Genomic DNA, 11,485 nt, shown 5'->3' on the forward strand with positions numbered 1-11,485 from the left:
GAATTCAGATGGAGAACAAATTTTGGAGGAAAAAATTTTGCGATGAAAAAATTAAGAAAAAATGTCAAGATAATCTGATTTTTTTTGAAAAAATATTCGGATGAAAAAAAATACGGGTAACGTGTCGCGCCCCGGCAGGAGCAGAGCCAGCAGAGCCCAGGGCTGTACACAATGACGGCGTTTATTTAAACATTTACTCCGAGAAATATATATAAAAACAACAACCAAAAAAAAAAATTAAACCCAAACGTGAGAAGACAATTCCAGCACTAAATTAAAAATCCTTCCCGGATCCCTGCGCTTTAGGATTTTATTTCGAGCCCTTCCTGCGCCGCTCAAGGGCGGGGAGAGAAATCCCCAAAGAGTAATAAGGGTTTTTTTTTTTGTTTTGTTTTTTCCCCCTTCCCCCCCCCCCCCCCATTTCGTTTACGGGCAGGATCCGGCCGGCCTCCACAAACCAACCCCTAGGAGCTTTTCTTTAAAATTTTTTTTTCTTTTTTTCTTTTTCCCTTTTTTTCTTTTTTTTTTTTTTTCCTTTTTTCCCCCTTTTCCCTTTTTTTTCCCCCTTTTTTAGGAGCGAGGGGGAAAAGGGGATTTTTTTTTTGCCCTTCTCTCAAAACCCTTTCCCAGGAGGGGTCGGGGAGGGACATCGCACGATGCTTCCTCCTAACATATTGCATAACATATTGCTAAAAAAGCCCCGGTGCCGGACGTGCAGCTTCTCCGCCCGGCTGCTCTCCTTGCTCGGAAGATTTCTTTTTTCCTTTTTTTTTTCCCCATCCTAATAAACATACCAAAAAAACCCCCCAAAACCCTGAACCCCCAAAGCAATTTTTTAAAAAAATTGTAATAATAATAATAATAATAATTAACCCCACCCTTTTGGTGAGTACTGCAAGAGTCCCAGGGCGGCTGCGGAAAAGGCACCTTGGTTCCCGGCTCTGCGCGCGGCACCGGAGCAGGGGCTGGGGGCGGCCACGACGCAGGCTGCAGCGGGGATGGGGGGGGGGAGAGGGAAAAGGGGGTGGAAAAAAAGGGGGTGGGAAGAGGAGAAAAAGAGGGGAAAATGGGGAGGAAAAAGGGGGGAAAGAGGGGGAATGGGGAGAAAAGGGGAAAAGAGGGGGGAAACGGGGAGGAAAAAGGGGGGGAAATGGGGTAAATGGGAAGGAAAACTGAGGAGAGGGGAAATGGGGGAGAAATGGGGGAAATGGGAAGGAAAATTGGGGAAGGGGGAATGGGGGGAAACGGGGGAAATATGGGGAGAAAAAAGGGGGGAAGAAGGAAACGGAGGAAAATGGGGGGAAAAAGAAGGAAATGGGGAGGAAAACTGGGGAAAAGGGGGAGGAAAAGGGGAGGGAAAAGGAGGAAAATGGGGAAGAGAGGGGAAAAGGAGGAAAATGGGGAAGAGAGGGGAAAACGGGGAGGAAACAGGGAGGAAAAGGGAAAGACGGAAGAGGGAATAAGGGAAGCAACGCCCCAGCCCGGGTTGGGGGGACCAGGGTGCGAAATAAAAATAATAATTATAAAAGAAAGGTCGCCAGAGCCACCGGGCATTTTATATATATATACATATATATACACACATACACATATATATATGTATATATATTTTATAATTTACGAGACGCCCTGCTGTCCGCCGTGGGAAAAGCGGCATCTCGGGGGGCTTCGGCCACCCGGCGAGGATCCGGCTCCGCTCCGGGCTCAGCCGGCGGCACCGAGCTCCCGCGGTTCCCCGGACCGGGCTGGGGTTGCAGGAGGGGGAAGAAAATTTCTGAAGGCTTTCGAAGCCCTTAAATGCGGAACGGCCGAGCGCTTGTGGCCGGGGGGGTGGGGGGAGGAGGAAAAAAAAATAATAATAATAAAATAAAAATTTTAAAAAGAAAAAATAAAATAATAATAATTAAAAAAAAAAAAAAAACAACCTATGCCCATCTGGTTGCCCCCTCCTGCTTTTCCCTCCCCCTGCCCCCGAAACGCAGCAAAACAAATGAGGGAAAAAAAAAAAAAAAGCTAAAATAAAATAAAATAGAGCAAGGCGCGCTCCGGCGCGGCCGGGGAGGCTCGGGCGGCGCGGCGGGCTCCGGCGCGGCGCCGGGCGGCTCACAGCGTGCGAGGGTTGTACTCGGGCAGCTTCCCGAGCCTCTCCTTCTCGGCGTCGCTCTCGTCGCGGGCGATCACCAGCGAGTGCGAGTAGCCCATGGCCACCTGGGCGAGGAAAGGCGAAAGCGGCGGGCGCTCGCCGCCGCCGCCTCGCCGTCGCCCCCCCCCCCCCCGATCCCAGGGATTCCCTCACCTGCTCCGCGTAGATCCCGTCCAACGTCTTCACCTCCTGCGCCGCCGTCGACGACTTGGGCTTGTGGTCGCCGTAGCCCTGCGGGAAGGCGTCCGGCGGCGCCGGCGGCTCCGTTGAGGATGCGCCCGGGCGGCGCCGGCGATTTTTATTCTTATTTTTTATTTTTTCGGTTTTTTTTCCCCAACCCTTCTCCCGGTTCCCGCGGCGCCGGCGAGCTCCTCACCAGCTCGCCGAAGGTGGGCGACGGCCCCCAGCTGATGGTGCTCTCGTCCGCCGCCACGATGATGCTGCTCTTGCTGCGGGGGGGGGGGGGGGGAGGCGGCACACGGGGCTCAGCGCCGGCAGGATGCGGCACTGAGCCCCCTCGGCCCGGCATGGCCCGGCATGGCCCGGCCCGGCCCGGCACGGCGCTTACCCGCAGGCCAAGCTGCGGATCTTCCAGCCGCACAGGTCCTGCACCGCCTTGGGGTACATGGTGGACTCGCGTGACGTGTTGGTGGCTCCCCAAAAAAAGAGGCCGCCTGCGAAGCCGGGCAGAGGAAGGGGGGGAGAAAAAACAACAAAAAAAAAAGGAAAAGGAGGGGGAAAAGAGGAAAGAGGAAGAGGAAAAGGGGGGGAAAGGGAAGAGGAGGAGGAAAAGGCAGGGGGAAGGGGAAGGGGAAGGGGAAAAGAGGAAGAGGAGGGGGAAAAGAGGAAAAAGGGGAAGAGGAAGAGGAGGGGGAAAAGGGGAAAGAGGAAGAGGGGGAAAGGGGAAAAGGAGAAGAGGAGGGGGAAAGGGAAGAGGAAGAGGAGGGGGAAAAGGGGAAGGAGGAAGAGGGGAGAAAGAGGAAAGAGGAAGGGGGGAAGAGGAAGAGGAGGAGGAAAAGAGGAAAGAGGAAGAGGGGGAAAGGGGAAAGGGGGAAGAGGAGGGGGAAGAGGAAGAAGAGGGGGAAAAGGGGAAAGAGGAAGGGGGAAAGAGGAAAGAGGAAGAGGAGGGGAAAAGGGGAAGAGGAAGAGGAGGGGAAAAGGGGAAGAGGAAGAGGAAAAGAGGAAGGGAAAAAAGGAAAGGAAGCAAAAAAAGGGGGGGGAAGGAGCAAAAAAAAAGGAAAAAGAGAGGAAAAAAAAAGAGAGGGGACCGGGCACGTCGGCCGGTGCCGAAGCGCCCACCGCCCGCCCCGCGCCGCCCGCCCGCGCCGCCGGCCCGACCTGTCTCGCTGACGGCGAAGGAGCACGTGTAGCCGGCGTAGATCTGGGCCGCCCCGCGGCCGGGGAAGTCGAAGAGCTTCACCAGGCGCGGCACCATCTCGTCCTTCTGCTCGGCGTGGCCCAGGCGCCCGTAGCCGCCGAAGCCCCACGAGAAGACGCGTTTCTGCGAGTCCAGGACGAGCTGGCGGGGAGCGGAGGGGCGACGCTGAGCGGGGCGCCGGCGGCGGCGGTGGGGGCATCCGCCGGCGCCGGCGCGCTCACCGTGTGGTTGGCGCCGCAGGCCACGTCGCGCACCACCACGTTGGGCACGGGCAGGATCTGGCCGTCTTTGGTCTTCTCGATGAAGATGGCGACGCGCCGCGGCACCAGCTCGCAGTCGTACTCGATGCGCTGCGCCCGGGCGATGAACTTGCCGTCCGAGTTGTGCCTGCGGCGGTGGCCGGGGGGGGGGGGGGCAGGTGAAAAGGGGGCGGAAAAGGGGGCAAAAAAGGAAATAAAAAGGAGGGGAGAAAGAGGATGGACGGATGGACAGGAGGGAGGAGGGAGGGAGGGAGGAGGAGGAGGAAAGAGGAAGGGAGGAGGAAGGAGGAGGAGGAAGAAAGAGGGAGGGAGGAGGAAAGGAGGAGGAGGAGGAAAGGAGGAGGGAGGAGGAAAGGGAGGGAGGAGGAGGAAAGGGAGGGAGGAGGAAGGAGGAGGAGGAGGAAAGGAGGAGGGAGGAGGAAAGGAGGAAGGAGGAGGAAAGGAGGAGGAGGAAAGAGGGAGGGAAGGAGGGAGGAGGAAAAAGGGAGGGAGGAAGGAGGAGGAAGCAGAAGGAAGGAGGGAAGGAGGGAGGAGGAGGAAGGAGGGAGGGAGAAGCAAGGAGGGAGGGAAGGAGGAGGAAGGGAGAAAAGAAAGAAAAAATATGAAAGAAAAGAAATTGAGAAAAAAAGAAAGAAGAAAGAGGAAAAAATGAAAGAAAAGAAAAGAAAGGAAGAAAGAAAGAAAGAGGAGGGGCGGGGAGGGGGGGGCCGGGGGCCGGCGCGGCGGGGGGGCCGTACCCAGCTGGCCGTACTCGGGGCAGCCGAAGGAGTAGAGGTTGCCCTTGCAGTCCACGAGCATGCTGAACTCGGCGCCGCAGGCCGCCCTGGTGAGCGGCTGCCCGTCGTAGGCGACCTGCGGCGCCGGCGGGGAGCGCGTCAGCCCGGCGCGGCCCCCCCCCCCGAGCACCCCCCTCTCCTGCAACTCCCCTCGTCTCCAAACATACATTCGGCCAAAGCTAAAATTTGCCCGACGTCAAATTTTCCCGACATCAGTTAAAATTTTCCCGTTAAATTTTCCCAACGTTAAAATTTTCCCGTTAAATTTTCCCGACATCAGTTAAAATTTTCCCGTTAAATTTGCCCGACGTCAAATTTTCCCGACGTTAAAATTTTCCCGTTACATTTTCCCGACATCAGTTAAAATTTTCCCGTTAAATTTGCCCGATGTCAAATTTTCCCGACATCAGTTAAAATTTTCCCGTTACATTTTCCCGACATCAAATTTTCCTGAAGTTAAATTTGCCCAATATTAGTTAAATTTTGCCGACGTTAGTTAAATTTTCCCGGCGTTAGTTAAATTTTCCCATTAAACACAAAATAAAGAAATCAAAATTAAAAAGCTTCACTGGTTCAGAAAGACAAAAACTTTAACGAGCTAAAAATTTGAAATTTTATCATTTTTTTTAACAGCAAAATTTAAAAATTGAAAAAATATATTTCTTTTTTAACGGACGATAAAGTTAAGAAGCGGCGATTCGAGGGCAGAGGCGGCTGCACCCCCGCCGTCTCCCGCAGGGGAGAAAATAGATAAATAAATAGATAAATAAATAGATAAATCGACGGGAATAAAGGGCAGGCGGCGGCGAGGCGGCGACTCACCTGCGTGGGGCTGGGCACGGCGTCCGTCTGGTTCCCGAGGCCGAGCTGCCCCATCTTGTTCTCCCCGAAGGCGAAGACGGAGCCGCTCTCTGCCGGGCCGGCAAAAAGCCGGAGGCGGCAGCAGGGGGAAAGGGGAAAAGAAGGGGGAAGGGGGAAAAAAGGGGGAAGGGGGAAAAAAGGGGAAAGGGGAAAAAAGGGGAAAGGGGAAAAAAGGGGAAAAAGGGGAAAAGGGGAAGGGGGAAAAAAGGGAAAGGGGAAAAAAGAGGAAAGGGGAAAAGGGGGGAAAAAGGGAGAAGGGAAGAAAGGGAAGGGGGAAAAGGGGAAAGGGGGAAAGGGGAAAAAGGGGGAAAGGGGAAGGGGGAAAAAGGGGGAAGGGGAAGGCAAAAAAGGGGGAAGGGGAAGGCAAAAAAGGGGGGAACGGGGAAAAGGGGGGAAGGGGGAAAGGGAAAAGGGGGGAAGAAAGGGGAAAAAGGGAAAAGGGGGAGAAAGGGGAAAATAGGGAAAAAACAGGAAAAAAAAAAACAAAACAGGGAAAAAAGGAGGAAGTGAAGGGGGGGCCGGGGGGGCCGGCGGCGCCCAGCGCCCGCCCCCCGCTCACGGTACCCGTCAGCGCCAGCGTGTGGCTGCGGCCGCAGGCTGCCAGCGCCACGGCCTCGCCGGCGAGCGCCTCGACGAGCCGCGGCGCCTCCACCCGCGTCGTGTCGCCGTGGCCCAGCTGCCCCTTCTCGTTGCGACCTGCGCGGCGGAAGCGGACGGGGAGGTTCGGTGGGTTTGGGGGGGGGGGTTTGCTTTTTTTTTTGCTTTTTTTTTTGCTTTTTTTTTGCTTTTTTTTTGCTTTTCTTTTGCTTTTCTTTTGCTTTTCTTTTGCTTTTTTTTTTTTTGCCTTTTTTATTTGCTTTTTTTTTTGCTTTTTTTTTTTTTGCTTTTTTTTTGCCTTTTTTCTTTTTTCTTTTTCTTTTTTTTTTTGCTGTTTTTGGTGGCTCACCCCAGCTCCAGAGTTTGCCCTCGGCGGTGATGAGCAGGCTGTGAGCGGCACAGGGGCCGGACACCACCGTCCGCACCTGAATCCCTGAGAGACACCCATACCTGTGCGGCCCCCACAGGTTTTGGCCCAGGTTACGATAAGCAGCTGCGGCGAGAAAAGAAAGGGAAAAAAATAGCTTTTTTTTCATAAAAAAATAAAATTTTTAAGAATTAAAATCTCAAAATTTTAAATTTTAAAAGTTCAACTCTTTTAAAAGTTAAAATTAAAATATTGCATTTTAAATTTTTAAATTTCAAGATTTAATTTTTTAAAAGCAAACTTTAAAACAATTGTTTTTTAAAAATAAATTTAAAATATATACGCACGCATATATGATTTTATATATATATACAAATATATATTTTTTCAATTTATGCATATACATATATATTAATTAATTAATTAGTTTAAGTTAATGATAGAATTTAAATTTTACAATAAAGCCGCAGGACGGGGCGGGCGCTTTCTCCCACCTTGCTGCTTAGGCACTTCTTTGCGGCCGATCAAGTCCCAGTTGGTGGCTCCGAAAATCAGCAGTTGTCCCCTGCACTTGGAGCCTTCGAGTTTCTGCAAGGGACGGGGGGCGAGGGGGGAAAATAAATAGATAAATAAATAAAAGCCATCGGCTTCCTCGGAGGCAGGAGGGAAGAGGCGGGTTTGGAGCGTGCCCGACCGCGGCCGCCAACAGAGCCGGGGCGACCGCGGGAAAAAGGGGGTGGAAATTCCCGCGCACCCCCTGGCCCAGCTGGGTTATTAATCCCGTTTATCGGATTTATTGGATTTTTTTTGGGGGGGGGGGGAGTTATTCCTTCCTCAATTTGAGGAGCGAGCACACCGCTGCCAAAACAAGGGAAAAACGCTGGGAAAAAAAAAAAGTGGGAACGCCAGCCGGAGCTGGGAAAAGCAAACGCCCGGGGCTGCTGCCGTCTGTCAGCAAAAAATGGCTTTTCCCGGATAAAAAAATCCCGCTCCGGCACCGCGTTTGCAAGGAGTCGAGCCGGCCAAAACGGCGCTTCCGACTTTTTCCGGCACAAAAAGTTTGGGAGGCTCCGGCGCCGCAAGGCAGCGGGAAGCGCCGGGGCGGCATGTGGCGCTGCCTAAGTCGCTTCCCAAGTCGCTTCCCGGGAGGGAGGGAGGTGATAACGGAGAATCCGCCTTTGCCGTCGGAGCCGTCCCAAAACCGCCCCAAAACGGGAGCGTTTTGCGTTTTCTCCGGCTTTTTGCCGAGGAAGGAGTTAGAGGGAGCTGTAAACTCCGCCTGGAATAGCCGGAAAAGCAGCTGCCAGGGATGGAGAAGCCGGAGCTGGTTGGAGGGGGTGAACATGACGTGACGGCGGTGGCGACGGATGGATGGACGGACAGACGGACGCATGCGGTTCGGGGCAATTTAGGGCTCGCAAAACCGGGGCGGGGGTGGGGAAGGAAAAGAAGTTTGCGAGCTGCCCGCCGTATGTTATATAGGGGCATCTCTATAGGGGCCGCCGGCAAGAATTCCCACCGAGCCCCAAAATGGATCGATTTTGCAGGAAAAAAAAAACAAACCAAAACAAAAAATCAGCCCAGAAGCTATTTTTACATTCCCCCCCCCCCCCTCCCTGAACTAGGCCAAAGTGGGGGGGGTCACTGGAGGAAAGGGGGGGGACGGACATGGCGAGGTCGGGGGTGCAGGAAGGGGTGCAGCAGGGGGGTGCACGGGGTGCAGCGAGGGGTAAAATGGGGGGCAAGGGGGTGCAATGAAGGCCCACATCAGAGGGTGAAGTGGGGTGCAAAGAGGGGGTGCAGCGGTGGGGTGTACGGGGGGGTGCAACGAGGGGGGGAAAAATGGGTGCCTAAGGGGGTGCAATGGGGGGCATTCTGGGGTGCATCGGGGTGCAACGAGGGGGTGAAGCGGTGGGGTGCACAAAGCGGGGAAATGGGGGGGGAAACAGGGTGCCTAAAGGGGCACCCTGCAACGAGGGGGGGGCATTCTGGGGTGCATCGGGGTGCAATGAGGGGGTGCAGTGGTGGGGTGCATGGGGGGGCACAGGGTGCAACGGGGGGGCATTCCGGGGTGCAGTGGTGGGGTGCACAAAGGGGTGCGACAAGGGGGGGGGAACAGGGTGCCTAAGGGGGTGCAGCAAGGAGACATGTTGGGGTGCAACGGGGGGGCATTCTGCGGTGCAACGAGGGGGTGCAGTGAGGGGGGAGGGGAAACAGGGTGCCTAAAGGAGTGCAACGCGGGCGCATTCCGGGGTTCAACGAGGGGGTGCAACGAGGCGGGGGAGGAAATGGGGTGCCTGAGAGGGTGCAACGAGGGCGTGCGTTAGGAGGGGGCAGCACAGGGGTTCGCGGATGGGGGGGTGCAAGTAAGGGTTGCAACGGAGTGGGTGCAGCGAGGGGAGGGGGGGATTTGGGGGTTGGAAATTGGGGGGGGAAATTTGGGGGGGGGGAGATGGCTCACGACGCGCTCCTTGCTGTGCTCGGGCTCGCAGATGATCACGGCCTGGCCCCGGGCGGGACCCCCGGGGGCGCCGGCCCGGGGGGGTCTCCTGCCGCCGGGGCTGCCGTCCCGCGGCCGCCGCTCGCGCGGAGCCTCCTCGTCGCTGCTGCCGCCGCCGCCGCCGCGCTCCGGGCGCGGCCGCCGCCGCCCGCCCGCAGCCGCCGCCGCCGCCGCCGCCGCCGCCGCCGGGCCCGGCCGCTTCCTCGGCGCCGTCCCGTTGCCCGAACCCGGCTCCCAGGGCGGCCCCGCCGCCGTCGCCGTCGCCTTCCTGCGGGGCATCGCGCGCGCGCCTCGGACCCCCCCCCCCTCTTCCCACACCACCCCCCGTCAAAAAAAATTAAAAAAATAAAAATAAAAAAAAATAAAATAAAAAAGAAACGCGGGCGGAACGGAGCTTTTCCGGCAAAAGCAAAGCCAAAAAAAAAAAAAAAAAAGAAAGAAAGAAAGAAAAAAAAAGAAAAGAAAAAGAAAAAATCAATTAATTAATGCTCCCCCCCCCCCTTCCCCCCCTGCCTGCTTTGAATCGCGCTTGGGCAAACTTTAAAAAGGGCTGGCGTCGCCTTGCGCGGATTACTTTGAAAAATAAGCGCCGTGAAAGCGCCTCTTCTTTACCCCCCCGCCCCGACAATTTCTTCTTTTTTTTTTTTTTTTCTTTTCTCTCTCTCTCTATCTCTCTCTCTTTTTTTTTTCTTTCTTTTTTTGTAATTAGATAAATGAGAGCGCAAGCCGGGAAGTGAGTTTTTGCACCGCCGCTCCCCGCGTGGCACCGGCATCGCCCCCTCCCCCTTCCCCTCTCACCCCCCGCGCCGAGGCGAAAAGAAAGCAAAAGTGGGGGCGGGAGGGGAGGAAAAATAGCGAAAGCGGGGGGAAAAGGGGGCAAAAGCGGGGGGAGTAAGGGCAAAATAAAAAGGGGGCAAAAGCGGGGGGGGGAAGCCGCTCCCCCCCCCCCCGGTCCACCGGCTGCCTTCGGGGGGGCGGCCCGGCTTTGCCGCTGGCTGCTGCTGCGGCCTTTTGTCGCTTGGTTGGTTGGAGGGGGGCGCCCGGGGGGGGGGGGGAATTCGTCGGTTGGGTTTTGTTTCTGTTTTGGATATTTTGGGAGGAGGGATTTCTTTTCTTTTTTTTTTTTGGGGGGGGTGGCCGAAAAGAAATAAATAAAGGGAAAGCGGGAGCCGTGCGCGGCGCGGTGCTGCGGGGGGGGGGGGGGGGGGGGGGGAGGGGGGGTACCGGGCCGCTGCCTCCCCCCCCCCCCCCCGCCGCCCCCCCGCCTTTCTTTTTCTTTTCCCCCCCTTTTTTATTGATTTTGAACAATGGGATCTCTGTCTGTCTCCCATTAAACCACGTGGATCCGCCTTCCTTCCTCCCCCCCCTTTTTTTTAAAATAATAATAATAATAATTCACCCCCCATCCCTTTTCCCCCTCCCCTTAAACCCCCCCCCCCAACTTCGCGCACCTCCCCCCCCCCCCCCCGGCACGATTGCAAAGCTCTACCTGGTTTTTAGGGCGAAGGGGTGCAGCATAAAAGCAAAGCAACAACTCGGGGCCTTTGCAATATTTTTGGTGGTGTTTCCTGTTGCAGAAAAGGGAGGCTTTTTTTTTTCCTCTCTCTCTCTCTCTCTCTCTTTCTTTCTTTCTTTCCCTTTCCTCCCCTAGCGCCCACCCACCAGATGCACTTAAAATGTAAATATGAGCCGCGAGAACAAATGCTACAATACAAAACAGAAACACATGTATGGGCAGGAAAGGGAAAAAAAAAAAAGAAAAAAAAAACGCTTGGAGGAGGAAGAGGCTGTAAAGTCCGGCGCGGCGTGCACAGCTCCATCTTTAGGACAGGAAGACTCCGGCGGGGGAAGAGGAACGAGGGATTTTATGCCAGTCGTAAAGGGATTCCCCTTCTCGCAGAAAGATGTCCTGCCTGCTTGCAGGGTTTTTTTTTCTTTCTTTTTTTTTCAGGGAGGAAAGATGCTTGCGAAAAGGGCCTTGCAAGGAGGTTTTTTTCTTTTTTCTTTTTTTTTTTTTTTTTTTTTCCCAGGGGAAGAAGATGCACCCAACCCCAAAACCCCAAACTGGAGTTGGCCGTGAGAAAGCAAAGGGCTGGCTCAGCTCTGGGCTGGGAAAAAAGCTCATTCCTGGTTTTTAGGGCAGCATTTTCGTGAGTCACCGTGAACCATTTCATTTTTCTTTCTTTCTTTTTTTTTTTTTTTTTTTGTTTTTTTTTTCTTTTTCTGGCCCATCCTGTTGACAACCCGGCACCAATTTTCACTCCGACTGCTCCCCGTTGACGGCAGCCGGGTAGGAGAACCGCATCCAGTTTCCTCTCGGGGGAATTTTGCGACCGAAAGTGCTTCGCCAACCTCGATGGGTGCAAAACGCCAGCGAAGAGGCTCAAAACCTGCCATCGGCGGGGACAAGGACACGGAAGTTTTTTTTTTTTTTTTTTTTTTGCACCCACCCTCTTTCTATGCCAAAATCCCCGGGGCTCTGGGCTGTGGGGAAACTGGTTTTTCCCTGGGGGCCGCCCCGGGAAGGTGATTTGGCTAACGAAGAACTGGTCTGGCCGGTTAGCTCTTTGGCACGCCGCCTTTTCACCCGAAGAGGCCTCGGC

At 54.8% G+C, this 11,485-nt stretch overlaps 1 protein-coding gene across 1 annotated transcript; it reads right to left on the reverse strand.

The window, feature by feature from the left end:
* Nucleotides 1-1,111: 1,111 nt before the first annotated feature.
* On the reverse strand, nucleotides 1,112-9,161 carry RCC2 (regulator of chromosome condensation 2). The gene is made up of 12 exons (XM_062593271.1): nucleotides 8,844-9,161; nucleotides 6,877-6,970; nucleotides 6,365-6,508; nucleotides 5,983-6,114; nucleotides 5,380-5,468; nucleotides 4,506-4,633; nucleotides 3,743-3,908; nucleotides 3,482-3,662; nucleotides 2,712-2,817; nucleotides 2,520-2,592; nucleotides 2,297-2,374; nucleotides 1,112-2,208 (listed from the first exon to the last, which is right to left on the reverse strand). Exons 1-12 carry the CDS (start codon nucleotides 9,159-9,161, stop codon nucleotides 2,104-2,106), a joined length of 1,614 nt encoding a protein of 537 aa, XP_062449255.1. The 3' UTR covers nucleotides 1,112-2,103.
* Between the last annotated feature and the right edge of the window lie 2,324 nt (nucleotides 9,162-11,485).

The sequence above is a fragment of the Rhea pennata genome, chromosome 22 (assembly GCF_028389875.1).
Source record: "Rhea pennata isolate bPtePen1 chromosome 22, bPtePen1.pri, whole genome shotgun sequence".
Taxonomy (NCBI): Eukaryota; Metazoa; Chordata; class Aves; order Rheiformes; family Rheidae; genus Rhea; species Rhea pennata.